The following is a 20584-nucleotide window of genomic DNA, read 5'->3' on the forward strand; positions in this document are numbered from 1 at the left end:
TTTTTGGCCATTATTAAAGGGCTTTAGGGGTCGGCAAGGGTCGGGTTGGTGCTTGAATGTTACGCGAGGGTACTAGGAGTCCGACCGAGTCGCGAGGGACGGCTGGGAAGCGCCGTGGCTGTGAGAGAAAGGGCGAAATTTGCCAAAAACCGCTATTTTCACTTTGGGAGCGATGCGCGACCTCTAAATTCTGTCCGAATACTTAGGCCAAAAGAATTTATTCCTTTTTTTACATTTATAACTTATTTTTCAAGTGCCCCGTGAGCAAACAGAACATGTAATTTTTCGTGGGACAGTCTAACACACACACACACACACACACACACACACATACAAATAGTTTTGATATCTAAACTGCCACCTGGAAAAGATTCAAGGTCAGATATATATATTTTTTATATATTTCCCCCGTTGGATGGACAGCGATAGGGGGAGACCTAGGGATATTCGAAACAAACCGCTGAAAAATGGATCGTGGTTGATGACAGTTGACGATCGTATCCGGTCCATTCTCTCATGAACAGAACAACAACAAACTCCTCGACTGTCGTCTGTTTAGCTACGGTCAGTCGTGCCCTATTTTTTCGGTTAAAATATTGACGTTCTTTCGCTTTTGCGCCTTGACTATTTAACGATTCAGTCAAAAATAGACTTGTGCCAATATTATGGTTTCTTTGCTAACATTTTCAGTGACGGAACCAACGCAAAACCCGAGGGGCGGGGCGGTGGAGTTTGGGGAGTTTCTGTTGGTTTCGGGAGTTTCTGAAGTTCTAATCCGAGCTCGGGATTGGTCGGATCAGATAAACGACGGAACAGCGTTCCTGCTGCTGCGAAAGGCTACTGTCGCACAATTATCTGCTGCTAGTTTTCAGTGTCATTTAGCGTCATAGCGTGGCAAATTCTCGTGTATGTTTGAGAAATGTGCCGTGTTATCACAGTTCCTCACTGCTGTGCGGCGTAGAATGAGAAAAGCGAGCCGGAGTCGTGGTGGGGAGAGCAGCGTAGTTGCAGAAAGACTGGCAGACTACAAGGGCTCGACGGGTGGCCTGAACAACCATCAGGGGTTTGAGTGCGACGGCGACGGCGAGATCGAAATCGCTTCAATCGTGAACGGGACGACCACGATGGCGACCGGCTCTACTGCTACCGCCCCCAGCGTCACCACGCAGCTTCCTTTGGACCTGCAGCCAACGGAGAAGAAACTTTCAACAGCTGGCCTAGACGGCACCAAACCTAAGGTGGTGACTGTCAAACACCCCGAGTCAAAACATCCCAAGCCGACGGTGAAAAAATGCAGGCCTTTGCAAGCGGATCTCGACTGTTGCAAAGAGTTCCTCAAAAACAAAGAGGAGGGAGAATTGCGACTTGATCTCAGTAAGTCTAACATAACTATGTTACCACCTACTGTGAGGGAGTTGACTCATCTTGCCGAGTTGTATTTATATGGTAACAAGCTGTCAACACTACCATCGGAAATTGGCAGCCTGTCTAATCTTCGCACTCTAGCTCTTAGTGAAAACTCCTTGACTAGTTTACCTGAATCTCTATCAAATCTGAAAAGTTTAAGGGTTTTGGACCTTCGTCACAACAAGCTGAATGAGATCCCCGATGTTGTGTATCAGTTACACTCCTTAACAACTCTATTTCTTCGGTTCAATCGCATCAAAGTTGTTGGTGATGACATTTGTCATTTAACAAACCTCACCATGCTCTCATTACGAGAAAACAAAATCAAAGAGCTACCTGCTGGGATTGGTACTCTAGTCAATCTTGTAACATTTGATGTATCGCATAACCACCTTGAACACTTGCCTGAAGAGATTGGCAAATGTATGATGTTACTCACTCTTGATTTACAACATAATGAACTACTGGACATCCCAGACAGCATTGGAGAGCTAAGCCAGCTTCAGCGACTTGGGTTGAGATACAACCGTCTAAATGGTGTTCCGCAGACCCTCAGCAATTGCAAGCATATGGATGAATTCAATGTGGAGGGAAATGCCATCTCAGTTCTACCGGAAGGCCTTCTTTCCAGTCTGTCTGAGTTAACAACAATCACATTGTCAAGAAATAATTTTACTGCTTACCCATCTGGAGGACCTGCACAGTTTACTAGTGTTCAATCAATCAACTTGGAGCATAATCAAATTGATAAAATTCCGTATGGCATTTTTTCTCGTGCAAGAAATCTCACCAAGCTTATCATGAAAGAAAACCAGCTGACGGCCCTACCTTTGGACATGGGAACATGGTTGAATATGGTTGAACTAAATCTTGGAACCAATCAGCTAACGAAGCTACCTGAAGATATACAGAATTTACAGAACTTGGAAGTTTTAATTTTGTCAAACAATCTCCTGCGTAGATTACCTGCCAGCATTGGAAGTTTGCGCAAACTCAGAGTGCTTGATTTAGAAGAAAACAAGATTGAAACATTACCTAATGAGATTGGATATCTGCGTGAACTGCAGAAGTTGGTTGTACAATCCAACCAAGTCTCAATCCTACCCCGAGCTATTGGCCACCTTGTCAACTTGACATACCTAAGTGTTGGTGAGAACAATTTAATCCAGTTACCTGAAGAGATAGGAAGTTTGGAGCAGTTGGAACAATTGTACATAAATGACAATGCTAATTTGCACAATCTTCCATTTGAACTAGCATTATGTTCCAGCCTTCAGATCATGAGTATTGAAAACTGTCCCCTTTCACAAATTCCTGCCGACATTGTCAGTAAAGGACCTTCATTAGTGATACAGTACCTCAAATTGCAAGGCCCGTACCGTGCCATGTGAGACTACTGTATCCGTTGACAATGTGCTCAATGTCGTCAGCATTTCTTTGCACTCAATTTGGCCTGTTCCATCCATAGCTGCAACTTGTTTTTAAATCCTTAAAAAAATTCCTTTTTAATATTTTTAACTGAATCAGTTATTTCAGAAGTTTCATCATTCACGTGCTTGCAAAATATTTATTGTTGCATCTTGCTTGTTGTTTACTGCACTTGTAAATTTAAAGTCAAATCTACTCAGGTATTCATTTAGGCTCCTTAGTTATTATCATTTCTTATTGTGAATTAATTTTTCTTGCCCTCTTGTGTTTTATGAGATGTCACCAAGGCAATCAATTTTATCTTACAGATTTTCAATAGATTATTGTGAAATACTTTCTGTCCCCAAGTTAATGTTCTTTATTTAATTTTTTTCCTTGTCAAGAAGGTTAAATATGACTTTTTTAAAAAAAACTAGAAGCAGTCATCAGTTTACTTCAGGTACTGCCTGTATTAAGCTGCTATAGTTATTCCTTTTATCCCTCTGTTAATTTTAAGCATTGCTTTCGGATGTTCTCAGCCTATTACTACTATTAATAACTAATGAAAATGTATTTTGTTGGTGCTCAAAGCATTGAGATTTACGGTCGGCATGTATAGTCCTAATATTACAATTTTTTAAGTAATCAATCTAATACACTCAGAGCAGTATATTGCCTGTTAGCATTTATGTTGGTAAACTATTATTCTACAAGTAATATTTCTTACCAGTTTGAAAAGATTTGGCATCACATCCCAAGAAGTTTATTGTTTTACTAGTCGACACTTTGTCCAGGAGGCACTTGTTGGGAGGGGAGAGAGGTGTGTAGGTAGCCCCTACTAGTGAGTCTTTTATAATTTGTATCTGATAGAAAAAAAATTAAACTGAAAGGTCGTACAAAACAATTGAATAAATTTAAAATTGAATGTTGGAAAACACAAGCGGTTCTCTGTGGGTATTACATTACATATGTTACTCAAAGTGATGAAAATTGTGTCTTAATATTCTTCTAGACTTTAATTCATGTTAATCTGGTCAGTACACCTTAAAACATATTTATTCTTATTTAGTCATATTGTATTAATGGCTTTCAATGTCATCTTAATGTGTGTTAGTTATGGAATTAGCATCAATGCTGTAGCCAAAGTGTGAGGCCTACTGATTTGAAATGCCAAAAATTATTTAAAAAACTCTCTTAAATCATGAAATTGTTTTAGTATATATATTTGGTGTAATAAGGTAGCCTTGTTTGACTTTTTAGTTGGAAAGTGCCAAATCTGTGTATATTTGGAACTATTGTTACGGCCTGAATAACCCCGAGGTAGAGTGTCAGTAAGACACATTGAAATTATTACTCTAGCACATGTACCAATATTAATTATGATATGATGCTTTGTTTCAGTTCATGGATAATTAAATGACCTGGAAACTTAATCTTTTAGCATTTTTGGTAGATGTCACCAAAACTAATTTTATTTTTTATGGAATAGTTGGCATTAGACTCTTGGGCCCCAGACTTTGCATTCAGATAGCCAGGTTGACATTCAATGAGCACTTTCAGCCATACACTATTGCCATGTTGAACTGGAACCTATAGTAGCCTTGCTGAATGTAGTATACGATCTACCCTGTTTATTTATATCTTACCTTTAATTCTTCACACAGTTAACTTGGCCATACTTTTTGCAGAAAGTCATTAAAGTTGGATAAGCAGTCTACCCTGTTACTAGGTGACATTTTTCGAAGAAATTTTTATTTTGAAGTTATTTGATCAATGTATTGTGAATGTATTAATGTATGTGTGTGCTTTCAAGAAATCAGTTCCTTTAGGCTTAATTTTTTTTACTTGTTCGAACTCAGTTGTCTTGTGGGTTCCTAGAGATGTGGAGCAGCTGTGCTTTTATTTTTGTGTTGTCTTTGGATTGGTGGGTGAAAGAACATACTGTAACTGCCTTTCACAAGTCAAAAGTTCATTTGACTTCCTGGTTTCTTCACGTAAGTAGGGTGTAATAGAGTATCAACAAAACAAGGTCTTAATTTGGTTTTTCCATCAGCGTGTCTGAAAAAACGTCTAATAACAATGTTTTGTTGCTACTCCATTAGGCCCTTATTACATGGTTCCTTAAGTTCTTCCTTTAGACGATGCATTTATATTAAGTGTTGGGCCAAGGTTTTCTTGACAAGTGCTACTGCTTTGTTAATAAATTGCAGGATAGTGGTGTATCCAATCTAGTTTATACAGTCTTCGTGGCTGAGTGGGAAGTGAATGAATTTTTCCTTTTGTTTGTGCCAGCTCTATGGCTGGCTAGCATTTTGCCTCAGACAAGCATCTGAATAGCCCATTACCATGCTGTATAAATTATGCATTCCTGCAAACAGTAAATGTAAGATACTATACGCATGCCTCATAGAAAAACAAAACAAGCGTCTTAAAATTTCTATTTTTGGTCGCTTTGTTTCAAATTGTGTGCCTCGTGTTACTCCCAATGTAGTGGGTGATATATGTTTTGCCTAAAGTAGCTTTACTTTAGATATATTTCCACATTTTAATACTTGAACTGATGCACAAGTGTGATTTATGTTTGAATGAATGAATTTTGAAGACTGTATGTGTACTCTTTGCCATTGTATTTTTGAGGATTTGTTGGTTCATCACAGGTAATGCTGATAGGAAAATTTAAACTGCCTTGTCAGCTTACAGTTCTGAAGCTTGTGCTTTTTAATACTGCCATAATTTTGGAGAAAGTGCAGAAATTATGTGGTGCAAAATCTAATGTAGTTATACAACTACTAAGTCACAACGTTGAAGCTAAAATCCAACAATGAAGGCAGCATTTGCAAGTTCCTGTTGTGCCATGTATGCTTGTTGGTGTTTTTCATGCATAGTTTGTCAGAAGAAAAATGAGGGTGGTAGGGATCTTATGTTGTAAGTTCTAGGAAAGTATTATAGACTGAAAGACAAATTGTAATTTCATTGCTTTCTTGTACCGTAATTGTATTTTTCTTAGAAAGTGAAATATGTTTAAAATTTGTCAGGTTGCTTGAGACTAGATCTTTCCACTAAATGATACCTGTCATTCGGAAGGTATGTTCCCACTATTTCCCTCTGGGAAAGAGAACATACACTAAGAATTGAACAACATTAAGCAACACTTTGTGTTTCTTTTTCTCTGTGTAGTCTTGTTATTGGACATGGTTGGTGTGTGTGAGATCTGTATTACATACGTTACTGTTTATGTCTTTTGAAACCCATTGTGATGTGATGATAAAATTGGTCATGCCATTTAATTGTGGAATAGATTGTAATCAAATGCTAACAAAATTTAGTGACAGAGTTTTGTAGATAAAATTGATTTAGTCAGACATGTGTCTCTTCAACGTGATCTCTCTGTGTGTGTGTTTGTGTTTCCTTTATGGGATCTGCCTTGTCCCCTAGCATAGTATTGTATGGTTGTCCATTTTCATGTCTTATCAGTATACATTGCCCCTTCTGTGCAACATGATCAAAGGAAATTATTGGACATCAATTCATCGCTCTGGACTATACTTAAATGCTCATATGAAGGCCTATTTTATTTTCTGCAAATGGTTAAGAGCACGCTGGATGTGCTTGAATTGTTAAATGGCTTCAAAATCAGCCTTGTGACTTGATAGATTAAGAGAAATATTTTTAAAGCTTTAAATGGTGATATTTTGTGAATTTTTTCTGTTAAAAGACATTTGTGAGGAAATTGTATCCCTCAATCCGTGGATTTATGAATTTTAATCCAGTACATTTGTTTACATCCTTTTGTTACAAAAAATGATTATATCTTTTTATCCACGTTTACTGAAGGTACCCAATTCATTGCATATAGTATTATGTATGTTTATAGCTATATCAATGGTTAAATTGATTTGATTGTTGGTGCAAATGTTGTTATATATCCGTGTTTCATTTTAAGTATGTTGCAAAAAGTAGCTTTTATTCAGTGATAAATGTTAACAAGCATCTTCTTTCCTCCAGTACATTTTCAGTGTAAACAATTGTGAATAATTCCATCTTTAAGTCTTTCAAATAATTAAAAATTTGTGGCGTTAAAGATTCAACCAAAAAAAAGAAGAATTCTTTTTATAAAAACATTGCTTTGTTTGTACCTGATGAGTACTTGTACTTGAAGAAGAATGGCCCTAGCTTACTGGATTCTCCTTTTATTTATTTAATTTTTCAAATATTGCTTAACAGAAATAGTGTTGATAATTGTTTCTAAATTATTAACATTCTAGCTTTGGTATTGAGACTCGGTGTACAGAGCCGCTTCCTTCTGTCAGTTGAAACTCCACACTATCCACCTCTGGAATAGCAGATAAGGAACCATATTTCTCTGAAACTCAATTAAAATTGTGCTGATGTACAATATGACAATAAAAACTGTGATGGGAAAGAAGAGTCAAGAAAGTAGTGTGACTGTGTAAGTTATTTACTGCTGGAGACTTTTTTTCTTTTCTTCCTTCTTACAGCTTCATGTTACTTTCATGCCAACTTGATTTAACTCTGGTAATTATGTCTCAAAATTTTAAACTCAGTGTCTTTATCCTATGCTTCTATTTATGTGTTTTATTAATTGTAGTATTGACACTTAATTTTGATTGAAGTATATGTGTTCAGAGAAAGAAAAGCAAAACAAACAAATTTGTGTGTTCTGTATATTTCGTCTCAGTGTTGGACACCTTTGTAGTGGTGTTAATTGAGGCATATCATTCTGAAGGCTGGTGTAGAAGTTCAAAATACATGAATTATTGTGAACAACTTGATGCGCACTAAACACTATGTCTTTCTGGTCAGATCTTGCATTTACCTACATGCAGAATGTACATAAATGTACACTGTGATGTAAAAACCATTATTGCTGTGTGCGCCCAGATGAGATTGCAGCATTAAATTCAATTTAGGAAAGGGCATCAGATTAGATCCTTAAGTGAGATTGAGAATAGTAAATGCCCTTCATGTTGTGTTAGCCCCACCATTCTTCTTATGTCTCAGGGCTGATGCTTAAGGCCTATTGTGTACTATTTCATTTCCATCAATCGGCACTAATTGAATGCGACACGTATCAATTTCTCCTGTAACCAGGAAAAATAAAAGTGTGACATCCTAAATGTGTGTTGTTTTCTCCTCTTCCTGTCTCATGTAGAACAAAATGAAAAGCAAGTACTAGAGAGTAACTGACGAAACAAAGAAAAATCTTTATTCCAATTATATCATTGATGCCTTACAACTTAATGTTGCACATGTTGAGTGACGGTTAAAACTTGATGCCAGCATGGATTTGAGGGATAAATACAAGAAAATTTAGGCAGGGCCAAATTAAAATAGGTAGCTGAGCATGTTAAACTCCTATATTGACTGTCTAAAAACTACAATATTAAAATTTAGGTGCATCTGTGCCAATCTTCCTTTCAATTGGGTTGACAATCTGAAAACAAGAATAAACAAGTTAGAGAAGCAATTTATCAATTTTGCTAAGTGGTACTCGTTCTTTGCCTTCAGGTGACACAAATGTAATCTCAGTATTTCACTCAATATAAGGCGTAAACCATTTAACTGATGTCTTCTGAATAGTTCAAGGTTTTGGTAGCAACATTACTTCAGAGAAAAATAATGCTTGTATAGTACAATCAATGGGCATTGAACTTGGGTTTAGAGATCGGGGGAGCAGGGCTGTATCCATTGGTCTACATCACGTTACATGGCTGGGGTGTGCTAACAATGCCCCTAGAGGAACGGGGCTTCCCTGAGACCTAGCGGCGAGAGGGCGCATGCGCCGGCACCGTTGTTGAGGTTAAAATCGTGGGACTTAGAACATTTTGGCTGGCAACAGCACAACATCTAGTAATCTCAAAAAATCATGTAATAAACAGGTAAAATTCATAAGAGGAGAATTTTTTTTGTCTCATTGTTGGCCTAATTTAGTACATTCATTTCCTAAATGGTTTAATTTGCAAAATTTTTCCTATAACCAAAAAAATTCATCCAAATGTTGTCTTCTCTCCTCTTTGTTTTAAAAAAGGGAAAAAGTACTTAGGTAACAGAAAAAAGCTTTAACAAATTTTATCTTCACCTACAAAATAATTTACATATTGAAAAAATTATCCACATTTGATTTGTGTGTTAAAAAATTTACGGAATTAAAATGGGGTCACCAATTGTGTCTAAACCAAATTAAAATTTTTCTCGTCCTTTCCTTTCAATTGGGGTTGAAATCTGAAAAAGAAATAAAATTAGAAAAGAGACATAATTTCAGTTAATTCTCTTAAAGTTACACCAAGTTAAAATCTACATTAACTGAGTATTCATTTTGATATTTCTTGAGCACTGGAAAAATATTGTGGTCAATATTACCTTGTAGTTCTTCTTTTCGTACTCTTGCCAAGGCTCAGGGTTTGAGTGCCTGTTCCATGTAACATCGGGATTCTTGGTCGCTAGTCTCAAGGTGTATCCAACGGAAATGATGGCACCAACTCCAATGCAGAGCCACACAGGGATTAACTGGAAATAAATTCAACTGATTAACACCCAAATAAAATGAAAAAGTAAAAGACTCAAAGAGAAGATAACCCTACTATTATATAGTTATAAGTAGTCCAGTTGGTATGGACGGGACGACATCAGTATAAAAACTACAATATCACAATAGAGAACGAAAAAACTGACGGTATGCCAGAAACAATTCTCGTAGCAAAAATGACAATACTTGAAAGAGACGGAATCGACCTTCAAGTACAGCTCTTGATTAACACAGCACACACATCATAACATCGAAGAACTTGGCAAGAAGATTGTACCCACCTCTTTCCTTTGCTTCAAGCTAGCAATGGAAGTTCCAGGAAACCTTCCTCCTCCCATTATTGTAGGATGAAATATTCTAGTGACTTGAATATCGGTAATACGCGCACTAGCACACAGACCAGTGACGAGTGGCCAAACGCGAGGGGACGAGGACGAGGCAGACGACACTACAGACGTGACGGAGCGACCACTTTATGACCACCACAATTTGGCAAACCCTGCACTTCTAAATTCGAAAGGAAACTATCAAAGAATATCATTGAGGGATTTTTTATGAGAACTTTGTTATGCTTTACCATGGTTTTGGTTTTACACACGACCGATACCATGATACCATTTGACACATACCGTTTCCGATTCTGATCTCTGCCACTGCCAATTTTCCGTTCGTCGTTGTTCATGTTCATCTAGAGATCTAGATGTGATATGTGTGATGCCGATTGTCCAGCCACTGCTGGTTTGCCTTTGTAAAGAAATCCAAGACATTAAATTTGCACAATTTAATTCTAAAATGCTGCTTAAGTGTCGGGAAGGTGAAGTTTTGAACTTCGCATGAACAGTTGGGTTAGTTTTCATTTTGTTTTTCATCGAATCGAGCTTCTTAATTAAATGCAATTCCACCACTTTCTGGTTAATTTTTAAATGTTCATTGAATGTGCTAGTGCTCAAGTTTATGTTCTTTTCCCATTCCGTCATGCTTAACATGATGATTTTCTGAATCTGAATTTTTGTTGTTGCTGCTTTTTCAGAAAGCATGCGTGAAATGTGTCCTCTGATTCCAGAATAAGTTTATATTTTTGGTTTGTTTGTTAGACTTTGAATTTGAAGTGACCAACATTCATTCCTTTTTTAGGTGTCCATGGGAGCTGATGGCAGTGACGTCAAATCATCAGCTTGTACTTCCAACCATTTGGCCCAGACCATAACGCTGATCCTGTTAAACTGTGCAAGACTATCCTGGCCCAATAGTCTCAAAGATGCATTCACCACAGCCCTTGTCTATCCCGAGTATGCCGTGCCAACCCCCGTTGCCTTCAGCTAGCAATGTCTCTATTCTTCCTCCATTGCCGCCCGGACCCCCTCCTGGACTCCCACCTGGACTTCCGCCTGGACTTCCACCTGGACTTCCACCTGGACCACCACCTGGGCCACCACCTGGACCACCACCTGGACCACCACCTGGACCACCACCTGGACCACCACCTGGACCACCACCTGGACCACCACCTGGACCACCACCTCTACCTCCTTTAGCTGAGTCTCAGGCAACAGTTGCTGCCCACCAGCTCAATGGCGGACTGGAAAAAACGACATTCTTGGCTTACCCTCCTTTGGCTGGAACTGCGGGAGGGAGTCAGGAACCCTTTGGAGTGGAGCTGCCATATGCTCGTTCCTATGATTTTCAGTATCCTACCCCAACATCTGATGTATATTTTCAAGGAATTCAGTATTTTCCATTTTCTGGTAACCCACAACACATGTCAGTTCCTCCTCCTATGTTTCCAGTACCTCAAGCCAATTTTAGTTTTCCTCCTCCTTCTATGCTGAAGCAGCCACCTCCCCCTTTGGAAACGCATGTTAAAATGGGCATTCCGTTTCTTCCACCGGGTTATGAAACAAATCTACGTGCTGTACACAATAACTGTCATGGAAGAGAATCAAGGCATTCATCACATTCTCGAAGATCAAGGTCCCATTCCAAATCCCCAAATTCTTCCTCAACTAGGTCTAGTGCTAGAAATCACCGGTCTAGTAATCATAGAAGAAGGTCAAGATCAAGAAGTTATTCTAGAAATTCACGGTCTAGAAGTCGGTCTAGAAGAAATTCAAAATCTCAAAGTGATAACCGTAGGCGTTCAAGATCCAGAAGTCGTAGAAGGCAATCAAGGGATCGAAATACAAGAAGGTCAAGGTCTGCTAGTCGAGTGCGACGAAGTTCAAGATGTTCTAGTCGGTCCAAGAGAAGATCAAGATCACACAGTAGAACTCGAGGTGTGTCAAAATCTAGCCGTGCTGTGGGCAAGTCTCGATCACCATCTAGATCTCACAAGTGGTCCAGGCTAGACAGGCATAACTCTCCTAGGTCCAAGACTTCAACAAGGAGCTCAAAGAGTAGTTCCAAAATACATGATTCTAATGTAAAGGATGAAAGTTCAAGTCCTAGCAGGAAAATTGAAGATAAAAGGTCAAATGGAAAGTCTAACGGAGTGAAAACAAATGAAGATTGTAAAGATTCTGTATCGTCAAGGAAGCCAAGTGAATCTACAAACGGGAGGAAAAGCTCTGAAAGATCCCGGAAGAACGATGATTCTTTGGTTCTTAAGAGGAATGGGGAATCAGGTCAAAGAGATCAGTCAAAATCTGAGAGAGAAACTTTGGTTGAACGCTGGAGGTAATATTTTTTGTGTTGATTTTATTTGTGCTGAACCATTGTCTTTGCATTGGAATGCTGTGAATTTGTGCTTTTATGTTGCAGACTCAATAATTGTAAAAATTTGGAAGAAATGGCCAACAAACTTGTTGTTCTCTCCAAAATGGAAGCAGATGAGATCATTGAATTGGAAAAACAGACATGGACCCGATGTGCTCCTGCTGATTTATATTACCGGAGGAACCCTCAGTAAGAATATTTCCATGTAGAATTGGTGTTTGCAGTCATACTTCTCTCTTAATTTTAGCTTATGATTTGTTATGTTCCTTGCAGGCACCCTAACCTCATGGAAGCAACACCAAAGCTACTAGAACTCTGTGATCAATTTGACATAGAGCTTGTTCAAAGGGCAGATCGTGAGAGGAAGACGTTTCCTGCTGAGCAACCATTACCTAGAAAGGCTCGGTTTAAAATGTGTCGACATACAAGTAGGCTAAATAAATACGTAACTTCTCTGAGTTTGATTTTTCTATCTCTCAACCGGTTTCTAACTTTGGTTCCAACTGTGTCACATTACTTTGATTACATTTTCCAGAAGAAGGTAGCAATTCTTCCACTAGCAGCTGTGAGGATAGTTCATCAGATGAAGAGGATAAAGCAATGATGGAACTGGAAAGAAAAAGGAAGCATCCTCAACGCCTTCACTCTGAATTGTGGCATAATGAAGGAGGCGAGGTGAGATGGTTTTTGTCTTTTTTTCCTAAATGATGTAGTAATTTAAAGAAAATGGTGGTTTATGTGGGTGGAATAAGAACCTTATTCTTGGCAATCTTTGTATCTCTTTTGTTTCCTTTCAGATGAATGATGGGCCTTTATGTCGTTGTAGTCATCGTGCTCGTCGCTCAGGGATCAGACACAATGTTTATGTGGGAGAGCAGAAACTGGAAAAATGTGATATAAACACAAACAATGCGGGAAAACTGCACCATTATCGAATCACCATGTCTCCTCCAGTTAATTTCTTGGTAAGTTCGTTTTGTCCTATGTCCTTTTTATGTTTTTCCCTAAGTGCCTTAGAACACTACTGTCTTCACTAATCTGTTTTTTGTAATTTTCTGTATCATAGACCAAGACTCCTACAATCATTGAACATGACTCCCATGAGTACATTTTTGAAGGATTTTCGATGCTGTCACACTTTCCATTGGTGAAACTTCCTACCTGCAAAGTGATCAGATTTAATATTGAATACACAATCCTTTATGTGGATGAATCCATGCCAGAAAATTTCACAATCAAGGAATTAGATTTGTTTTGTAAGGACCAAATTGTTAAATAATATTCCTCTCTTTGTTTTTTTTTTATTTTATGAATATTTTTCATTTCTATTGTTAAATATTTTCTGCCTGTGTAGATAATTACCTCTTTCATGAAGTCTTAGAATTGCATGACTTGGACTTGAGAGCATTTGGAGATCCTGGGGGATGCAATCAATTTCATTTTATGCCCCGCTTTGTACGAGACCTTCCGGGTAATTATGATGTAGACTTAATACCATTTGTAACTTTTTGTGTTATCAAGTGCTCTTGTGTTTTTTAATAAATAGTTATTGTTTTTTTTTGTGTTTAGAAAATGGGAAGGAAATATTATCCATGAATGAAGTTTTAAAGTATCTTTTAAAGAGCAACAAGCCTCTTGTGCCAGAAGAACGCTTAAATGAGATTTTTAACATGTCTTTGTATGACTGGCAAACATTTGCTGATGAAGTGAAATGTAAGGGCAAATGTTTTTTGGAAGTTGAACTATATAACAAGCCAAATATTGATGATGATATTGCTTCTGGTGGGAGAATAGTTACCGATCATGTAACAATTATAAATATTCTTCTACAGGTATGGTTGTTACAAAACCAGGTATGAAGCCCTGTTCACTGCGTGTGGATCAGCTGGACCGTGAAACTATGGATGCAGGGGGTTTTCCCGAAATTGTTCATTTTGGTATACGTCCTCCTCAGCTCAGTTATGCTGGGAACACTGAGTAAGTTCTTTTTCTTAATTTGTTCATTTATTTTCTTGATGTGCCTCGGTAAATGTTAATCTGGACCTGTTCCTCATATGTTGGTCGTTCACATCAATTTTAATTGTCAATTAATGCGCATGTTGTCTACAATTCTGTTTCATCTTCGCTGCTTGTATTCTTTCTTTAGCATGAATGGTTTATTCTCAACCTTTTTAAGAATGTATTTTGTTGTTGTTTTTTTTTGGGGGGGGAGGGGGGGCTGTAATACTTTTTATCAAGATACTAGAAGGTATTTTGTTCTTCTGGTTTTCCACACTTGAACTTTGCCACAAATGCATTTGTTCCAAAAGGTTTATCTGTCACATAACTAGATTGTTGATAGGTCTTTAAGTTCTTGAATTTAATACAATAACAAATAGACGGATGGGAAAATTTTGTTTTCATTGTGATATATATTCTTCAACCAACAATTGTTCTTGGATTCTTGGTTAAATATTTATTGTGTCATGGCATTGGTGTTATTCATATTTGTGTAGTCCTTTACATTTATTGTTTGCATTTCATTCTTTGATTTTTCAGGCAGTGTGTAGTATGCAAAAGCACAAGGTGACATTGACTAGGGTAAATCTGCCAGAGCCATGTGGTTTTTCATACTGATGGCCCGGTCCTAAGATTGTGCCCTTCTCAATGTGCCTGTTGTCATCTTGAAAGCTGCTCCACCTCAGTACCTCATTGACATACAGAAGGCATGCATCAAAAATTTCTTGCAGTGCCTGCTAGCAGCTATGTCCCTAGCCTTTATCAGAGATTTATATTTAAGAAACCTCTGACATAGTGCTGGACTGCTGAAGCGCTGCTAGCACTGCTAGTGTGGTCCTCTGGCGGCCATCAGAGACAGTGCTGTTATTGCAGTCCTGATGCGTCAGGCGGTGCCAGGCAGTGGCATGTGGCTCTCTCTGTGTGATCTCTGTGGTGAAGGGTTGCGACTGTCTTGGGATTGGTTTATTTTGCTAGAATGAGTCGGCGAAGGTAGATGTGTTTTATGGTTCTGAGAAGCTTTTGATTCTCTCTGGATCAAAAATTGTCTTTTCTTTGTAAGAGACTTACTACTTGTGGATGAAGGGTCATATGAGCAAGCATGACACTCTCTTGAAAATGTGTGGAGTGACTTTGAAATATTTGTGGTACATGGCTGGCTTTCTTCTGTTGCATGTTATACCATTAGCAGGTTTTTGTTAGATTTTATTACAACCTTTTGTGTTGTTGGTACCTACAGTCCTACATGCAGTTGAGTCAGTGACAGGGGTGTGGTAACTGTGTCACCATCGTGTTCCTTCCAACAAACAGCACCAAATTATCTTCAATCTATTTTCTGTTTGATGCATGTCATTGTGAGCCTTTGTCTCACTTTTCAGAGAAGTGGACCTCCAATTGCTTTTATTTGTAAAACTAGATTCTGTAGTCTTTGTCTCTGTCCCTCTCTTTCTCTTTCTCTGTCTCTGTCTGTAAATAGTAGTTCTGATAATGAGCAAACATCATGTCAATCTCTTTCTTCAGGTATCAAAAGCATTGGAGAGAATATGTTAAGTTTCGCCATCTTTTGGCAAATATGCCTAAACCTTCTCCTGAAGACAAGCGTAAACTGATGGGAAAAGAAAATCGTCTTCAAGAGATGCGTACTGTGAGCAAAATGAAACGTGATGTTACAATTGCCTTAAGCAGTCAGGGATTTTACAGGACAGGAATAATGTGCGATATAATTCAGGTAAGTAGGTTTGAAACATCTCATTTTATTTGCATTTTGTAAAACCTACGGTAACTCCTCTTTGATGTTTCAGCATGCATTGCTGTTGCCCGTTTTAGTTTGTCATTTGCGATTTCACAAATCACTGGACCAACTGGAAGAGGATATGGACTACAAATTCAAAAATAGATATTTGCTGCAACTTGCATTAACTCATCCCTCCTATAGGTAAAATCGGTTAATTTAATGACTATATTTGTTAAAAATGATTCAGAAGGTAAAATGGCACAATTTATTTCTGTTTCTAAATGATGTAAATTTATTTCATCCTAGGGAGAATTTTGGTACGAATCCGGATCATGCCCGGAATTCTCTTACAAACTGTGGTATAAGGCAACCTGAGTATGGCGACAGGCGCATTCATTATATGAATACCCGAAAACGAGGTAAGTGCCCTGAGTCAGATTTTGCGTGTGAACTGTGAAGGGTAATCTAAAAATCTGGTTGCCAATGAAAGAGCCATCTCAAATTTCAGTAATCCAGATGTCTGATAATGGTGACAGTGGCTCAATAACAAGGTTTACATTTTTTTAATAGGTATCAACACTCTAATTCAGATAATGTCCCGGTTTGGAAAGAAAGAGGCAACTGAATCAAATATTGGGCACAATGAGCGATTAGAATTTCTTGGAGATGCTGTTGTTGAGTTTATCACAAGTATCCATCTGTTTCATCTTTTCCCTGACCTTGAAGAAGGTGGTCTTGCAACCTATCGTGCAGCTATTGTTCAAAACCAGCACCTTGCTGTCATGGCCAAAGTAAGTTTCAAGTGCTTACAATCACTTTATATGCTCGCTAACAGCATGAAAATTAAATTTGGAATAAATTTTCTTTTCTCAAGCGCCTGAATCTAGATGCATACATGTTATATGCTCATGGATCTGATTTATGTCATGATTTGGAGTTGCGTCATGCTATGGCAAACTGTTTTGAAGCTCTAATGGGAGCATTGTTTCTTGATGGTGGTATAGAAGTGAGTCAAAGTTCTCGTCTTTTAAGCAAAGCATTGATTATTTTTATTGTCAATGGGATTCCAATGATAATATGTTATTATTATGCAGGAAGCAGATAAGGTATTTGGTCTCACTTTATGGAAATCTGAGCCAACTCTGGGAGATGTATGGATGAACTACCCTTTGCACCCTCTACAAGAACAAGAACCTGCTGGGGATCGTCAATGGATTCAACATTTCCCTGTTTTGCAGGTGCTAAATTATTCTGCGAGTTCTACGAGCATTTCTTTACTTGGCTTACACTTCACTTTTCTATTTTACTTTAGGAAATTTTTTTGACTTCATCTTTATTATTTTATTGTTTCAGAAATTGACTGAGTTTGAAAATCGTAGTGGGATTAATTTCAAACATATTAGGCTACTTGCCCGAGCATTTACTGATCGCAGTGTTGGATACACTAATCTTACTTTGTAAGTCAGTTTGAATATGTTGGTTTTTGTTAACTAGTATCTATTTTCAACAAATAATTTTTTATTTTTTTTGTTTTTATTTTTAGAGGTTCAAATCAAAGATTAGAATTTTTAGGTGATACTGTTCTGCAAATAATTGCTTCTGAATATCTCTACAAATTTTTCCCTGAACATCATGAGGGACATCTATCGGTTAGTGTTTTGCATAAAATAGTTTATAAACTATTTTGTAGGTGTTGTGTAACAAAGTGTTTTTATTTACCTATTTTGTCTGTCAGCTTTTGAGGAGTTCCCTGGTCAATAACAGAACTCAAGCGGTTGTCTGTGATGACTTGGGTATGACAGAGTTTGCACTTTATGCAAATCCAAAGCATGACATTAAAACCAAAGACCGAGCAGATTTGCTTGAAGCTTATCTAGGTGCCTTGTACATAGATAAAGTAAGATTTCACATTGTCTTGCAATTATCACACTTTAACAGAATTTTGAATTAATGAGCAATCTTTCTGATAGGGTTTAAAGCACTGCCACTTGTTCTGTGAGGTGTGCTTCTTCCCAAGGTTGCAGGATTTCATTATGAACCAGGATTGGAATGATCCTAAATCAAAACTTCAACAGTGCTGTCTCACATTACGGACCATGGAAGGTGGAGAACCTGATATTCCTGTTTACAAGTAAGCTTTTATTTAAACGCTGTGATTTTCTCCAGTATGCGCTTTCTTTCTCTTTTTCCAAAAGGAAATTTGTTTTTTTATCAACACAATTTAATTTTCTCAGGGTTATTCAATGTATGGGACCAACGAATACTCGTATTTACACCGTGGCTGTCTATTTCCGAGGAGAACGCTTAGCTCAAGCATCTGGTCATAGCATTCAACAAGCGGAAATGAATGCTGCAAATGAAGCATTGGAGCTCTCCACAGGTCAGGACACAGTCTTGCTTGTCACCCAATAAAAGTAAATGTAATAGATATTCATGATTACAGTTTTATTGTGTTTATTCCAATGCTTTCAGAACTTTTCCCTCAACTGGACCATCAGAGACGTGTGATTGCAAAAAGTATGAAAAAACAGAAAAAGAGAGCTAGAAGAGATGCTGCATTGAAGGCTGCAAGAGATGTGGAATTACGAGCTGTTGAAGAAAAAAGCAGAACAAGAGACAAGAGCCGGCGCAGCCACGATGATAAAGATAAACGGAGCAGACACAGAGATGAGAGGGAAAGGGACCGAGATAGGGATAGAGAAAGAGACAAGACTAGGAACAGGGACAGAGGTGCTACTAGAGACAAAGAAAGGGACAGGGAAAAAGATCGCGAAAGAGACAAAAGCAGAGACCTTAAGCGAGATAGAAATAAGGAAAGGGATAAGTACAAAACAAGGAGAGGAAGCAAAGATCGAAATGGTCGGGAAAGTGTCCTCGACCGAGGACAATTAAGTCGTAGCAAGGACTTGAAGGAACTGGAAAGCTGTGATACTGAAAGAGATCATTTGATACGGGATGGAGACACCAACAATCGAAGTGACTCTGTACCCAGAGAGGCCAGGCAAGCTGATGTCCACAATAGGGAAGAACATGAGACTAGCAGTGCTCTGAGAGAGAAACTAAGCCCAACACTGGAAGAATGCCGCTCCCAATTGAACTTGGAGATGATGGATATTGATGATTATCAGAGCCCCAAATGTATAGAGAATGCAAGCTCTGAAGGTAGCAGTAGTGGCAGCAGTAGTCCTGCGAGCAGCAGGAGCAGGAGCAGGGCCTCCAGCAGGACGTCCAGCAGAGCCTCTTGCCCCTTCTTCAACTCTCCCTCCCCCCGCACCTACCGCACCGATGCAAGCGACAGTGAGAGCAGCAGATGCAGCAGCAGAGCCAGTTCTGTGGGGGACTTTGATGATGTGAATGAAAATGAAGACACTAGTGGAGTCTGTTTGCCCATCGAAACAGGGGCACCAAACAAATCCTACTCTGGTGTTACAGATATGCAGTTGTCAGGTGAAACAGGCCCTGAGAAGGAAGATACCGAAGGACAGGCGCAGACAGTTGCCGAAATTGAGAGAAATGATTAGTGTAAGTTTTTCGAAGGTAGTAATTGCAAAGGTCCAGTCAACTCTTTGACATCACAATGTAAGCAATGACCAAAGAAACCCGAGAAACCTATAAAATATTTGCAATATGTGCCAGTGAATCATATCATGTGTATTTGCGAGAATGTAGTTTGTATTGCCCAGAAGCTTTCAGGCTATTTTCATTTAATTTATTATTCAAGTGTGTATGGAAGTAAAGTCTGATAATACGCATTTATCATTCATTCTTCTCCAACAATAACCGTACTGATTTCTGCAAACCTTTTGTTGTACTGTCTCTTTTTAATTTTTCATATAATGTTGGCTGTAATGCGGTATTTTCTACAAGAGGAATATGTTTTTAACATTGTGATATCTTTGTTCTTGAATTTTTTTCTTTTTACATGTTTTTTGTTGCTATTATGGAGAAATCCTTTAGGCCAACCCTTAACGCCTACTCTTTGTGCATTGCTAACAGCAGTTTTGAAAGTTTCATAGTTGGTAGGTCTACACGAAAATGGTTTCGTAGAAGCCAAAAGCGAGTCTGCTAAACCCATTCTGTGGTTTTGCATATCATCTTTTAGCAGGCCTAAAGAGAACTTAAGGAAACTTCTTTCAGCTTAGCTACTCTATACTTCTGTGATTCCACTACCTTGTAAACTGTTTTCCTATCAAATATTTTATTGCTATTAAATATTACTGACAATCAAAAGCAACTTAATTTCTGATTTGTTGTACTTAGAGAAGAATTATGCTGCTAGTAACAAATTGGTGAATAGGGCCTACTGCAAGCTGCAGATAAGTTTTAAGACTGTGACATGTAGTTCTTTCTTTTCAATGAAACTGTTGATACCAAGGAACATAAGTGCCATTTATTTACTTTTAAGTGTTGTTTGTAGGAAGAGGATTTATCACCTGTGTGTTTTCGCATTATTGAATATTCAATTTGGTGCTGTTGTTTTATACAGTCCATTTTATCTTTGTAATTTGTACTTCAATTAATGTTGCCACTTCCCAAGTGTGTCATTCTCCTCTTTTTTAGTTCAATACATATGTGGAAAAACCAATTCATTGTCCTTTTGTGCTTGTCGTTTTTTTTTTTGAATCATGTACGCTCTTTTTATTTTTCAAAGCTGTCATTATAACTGAAAGATTTTACAAACCTGGTGGTTTTTCTTTCCATGTTTTTGATGTGGAATGGACGATGTCTGAGACCTGCCACTTTCTATTACCTCCTCCCGAGCAAATTTATTTCAGAAAAAC

General features: G+C 38.2%; 3 protein-coding genes across 3 annotated transcripts; 2 read left to right on the plus strand and 1 right to left on the minus strand.

The window, feature by feature from the left end:
• Window positions 1-717: 717 nt before the first annotated feature.
• On the plus strand, window positions 718-7952 carry LOC117641316 (leucine-rich repeat protein soc-2 homolog). The gene has a single exon (XM_034378537.1). It carries the CDS (start codon window positions 909-911, stop codon window positions 2796-2798), a length of 1890 nt encoding a protein of 629 aa, XP_034234428.1. The 5' UTR covers window positions 718-908; the 3' UTR covers window positions 2799-7952.
• A 208-nt stretch (window positions 7953-8160) lies between these two features.
• LOC117641317 (cytochrome c oxidase subunit NDUFA4) lies at window positions 8161-9805 on the minus strand. Its single transcript, XM_034378538.1, has 3 exons — window positions 9643-9805; window positions 9196-9342; window positions 8161-8269 (listed from the first exon to the last, which is right to left on the minus strand). Exons 1-3 carry the CDS (start codon window positions 9697-9699, stop codon window positions 8219-8221), a joined length of 255 nt encoding a protein of 84 aa, XP_034234429.1. The 5' UTR covers window positions 9700-9805; the 3' UTR covers window positions 8161-8218.
• A 130-nt stretch (window positions 9806-9935) lies between these two features.
• LOC117641315 (ribonuclease 3) lies at window positions 9936-20388 on the plus strand. Its single transcript, XM_034378536.1, has 22 exons — window positions 9936-10206; window positions 10496-12034; window positions 12119-12262; window positions 12347-12501; window positions 12609-12748; window positions 12871-13038; window positions 13140-13329; window positions 13428-13544; window positions 13643-13786; window positions 13906-14050; window positions 15590-15797; window positions 15871-16004; window positions 16110-16222; window positions 16374-16594; window positions 16678-16809; window positions 16898-17041; window positions 17157-17260; window positions 17347-17452; window positions 17539-17700; window positions 17774-17934; window positions 18038-18183; window positions 18276-20388. The coding sequence occupies exons 2-22, from the start codon at window positions 10620-10622 to the stop codon at window positions 19322-19324; spliced, it is 5298 nt and encodes a 1765-aa protein (XP_034234427.1). The 5' UTR covers window positions 9936-10206; window positions 10496-10619; the 3' UTR covers window positions 19325-20388.
• Window positions 20389-20584: the final 196 nt, after the last annotated feature.

Source organism: Thrips palmi, unplaced genomic scaffold (genome assembly GCF_012932325.1).
Source record: "Thrips palmi isolate BJ-2018 unplaced genomic scaffold, TpBJ-2018v1 HiC_scaffold_15, whole genome shotgun sequence".
In the NCBI taxonomy this organism is placed as follows: Eukaryota; Metazoa; Arthropoda; class Insecta; order Thysanoptera; family Thripidae; genus Thrips; species Thrips palmi.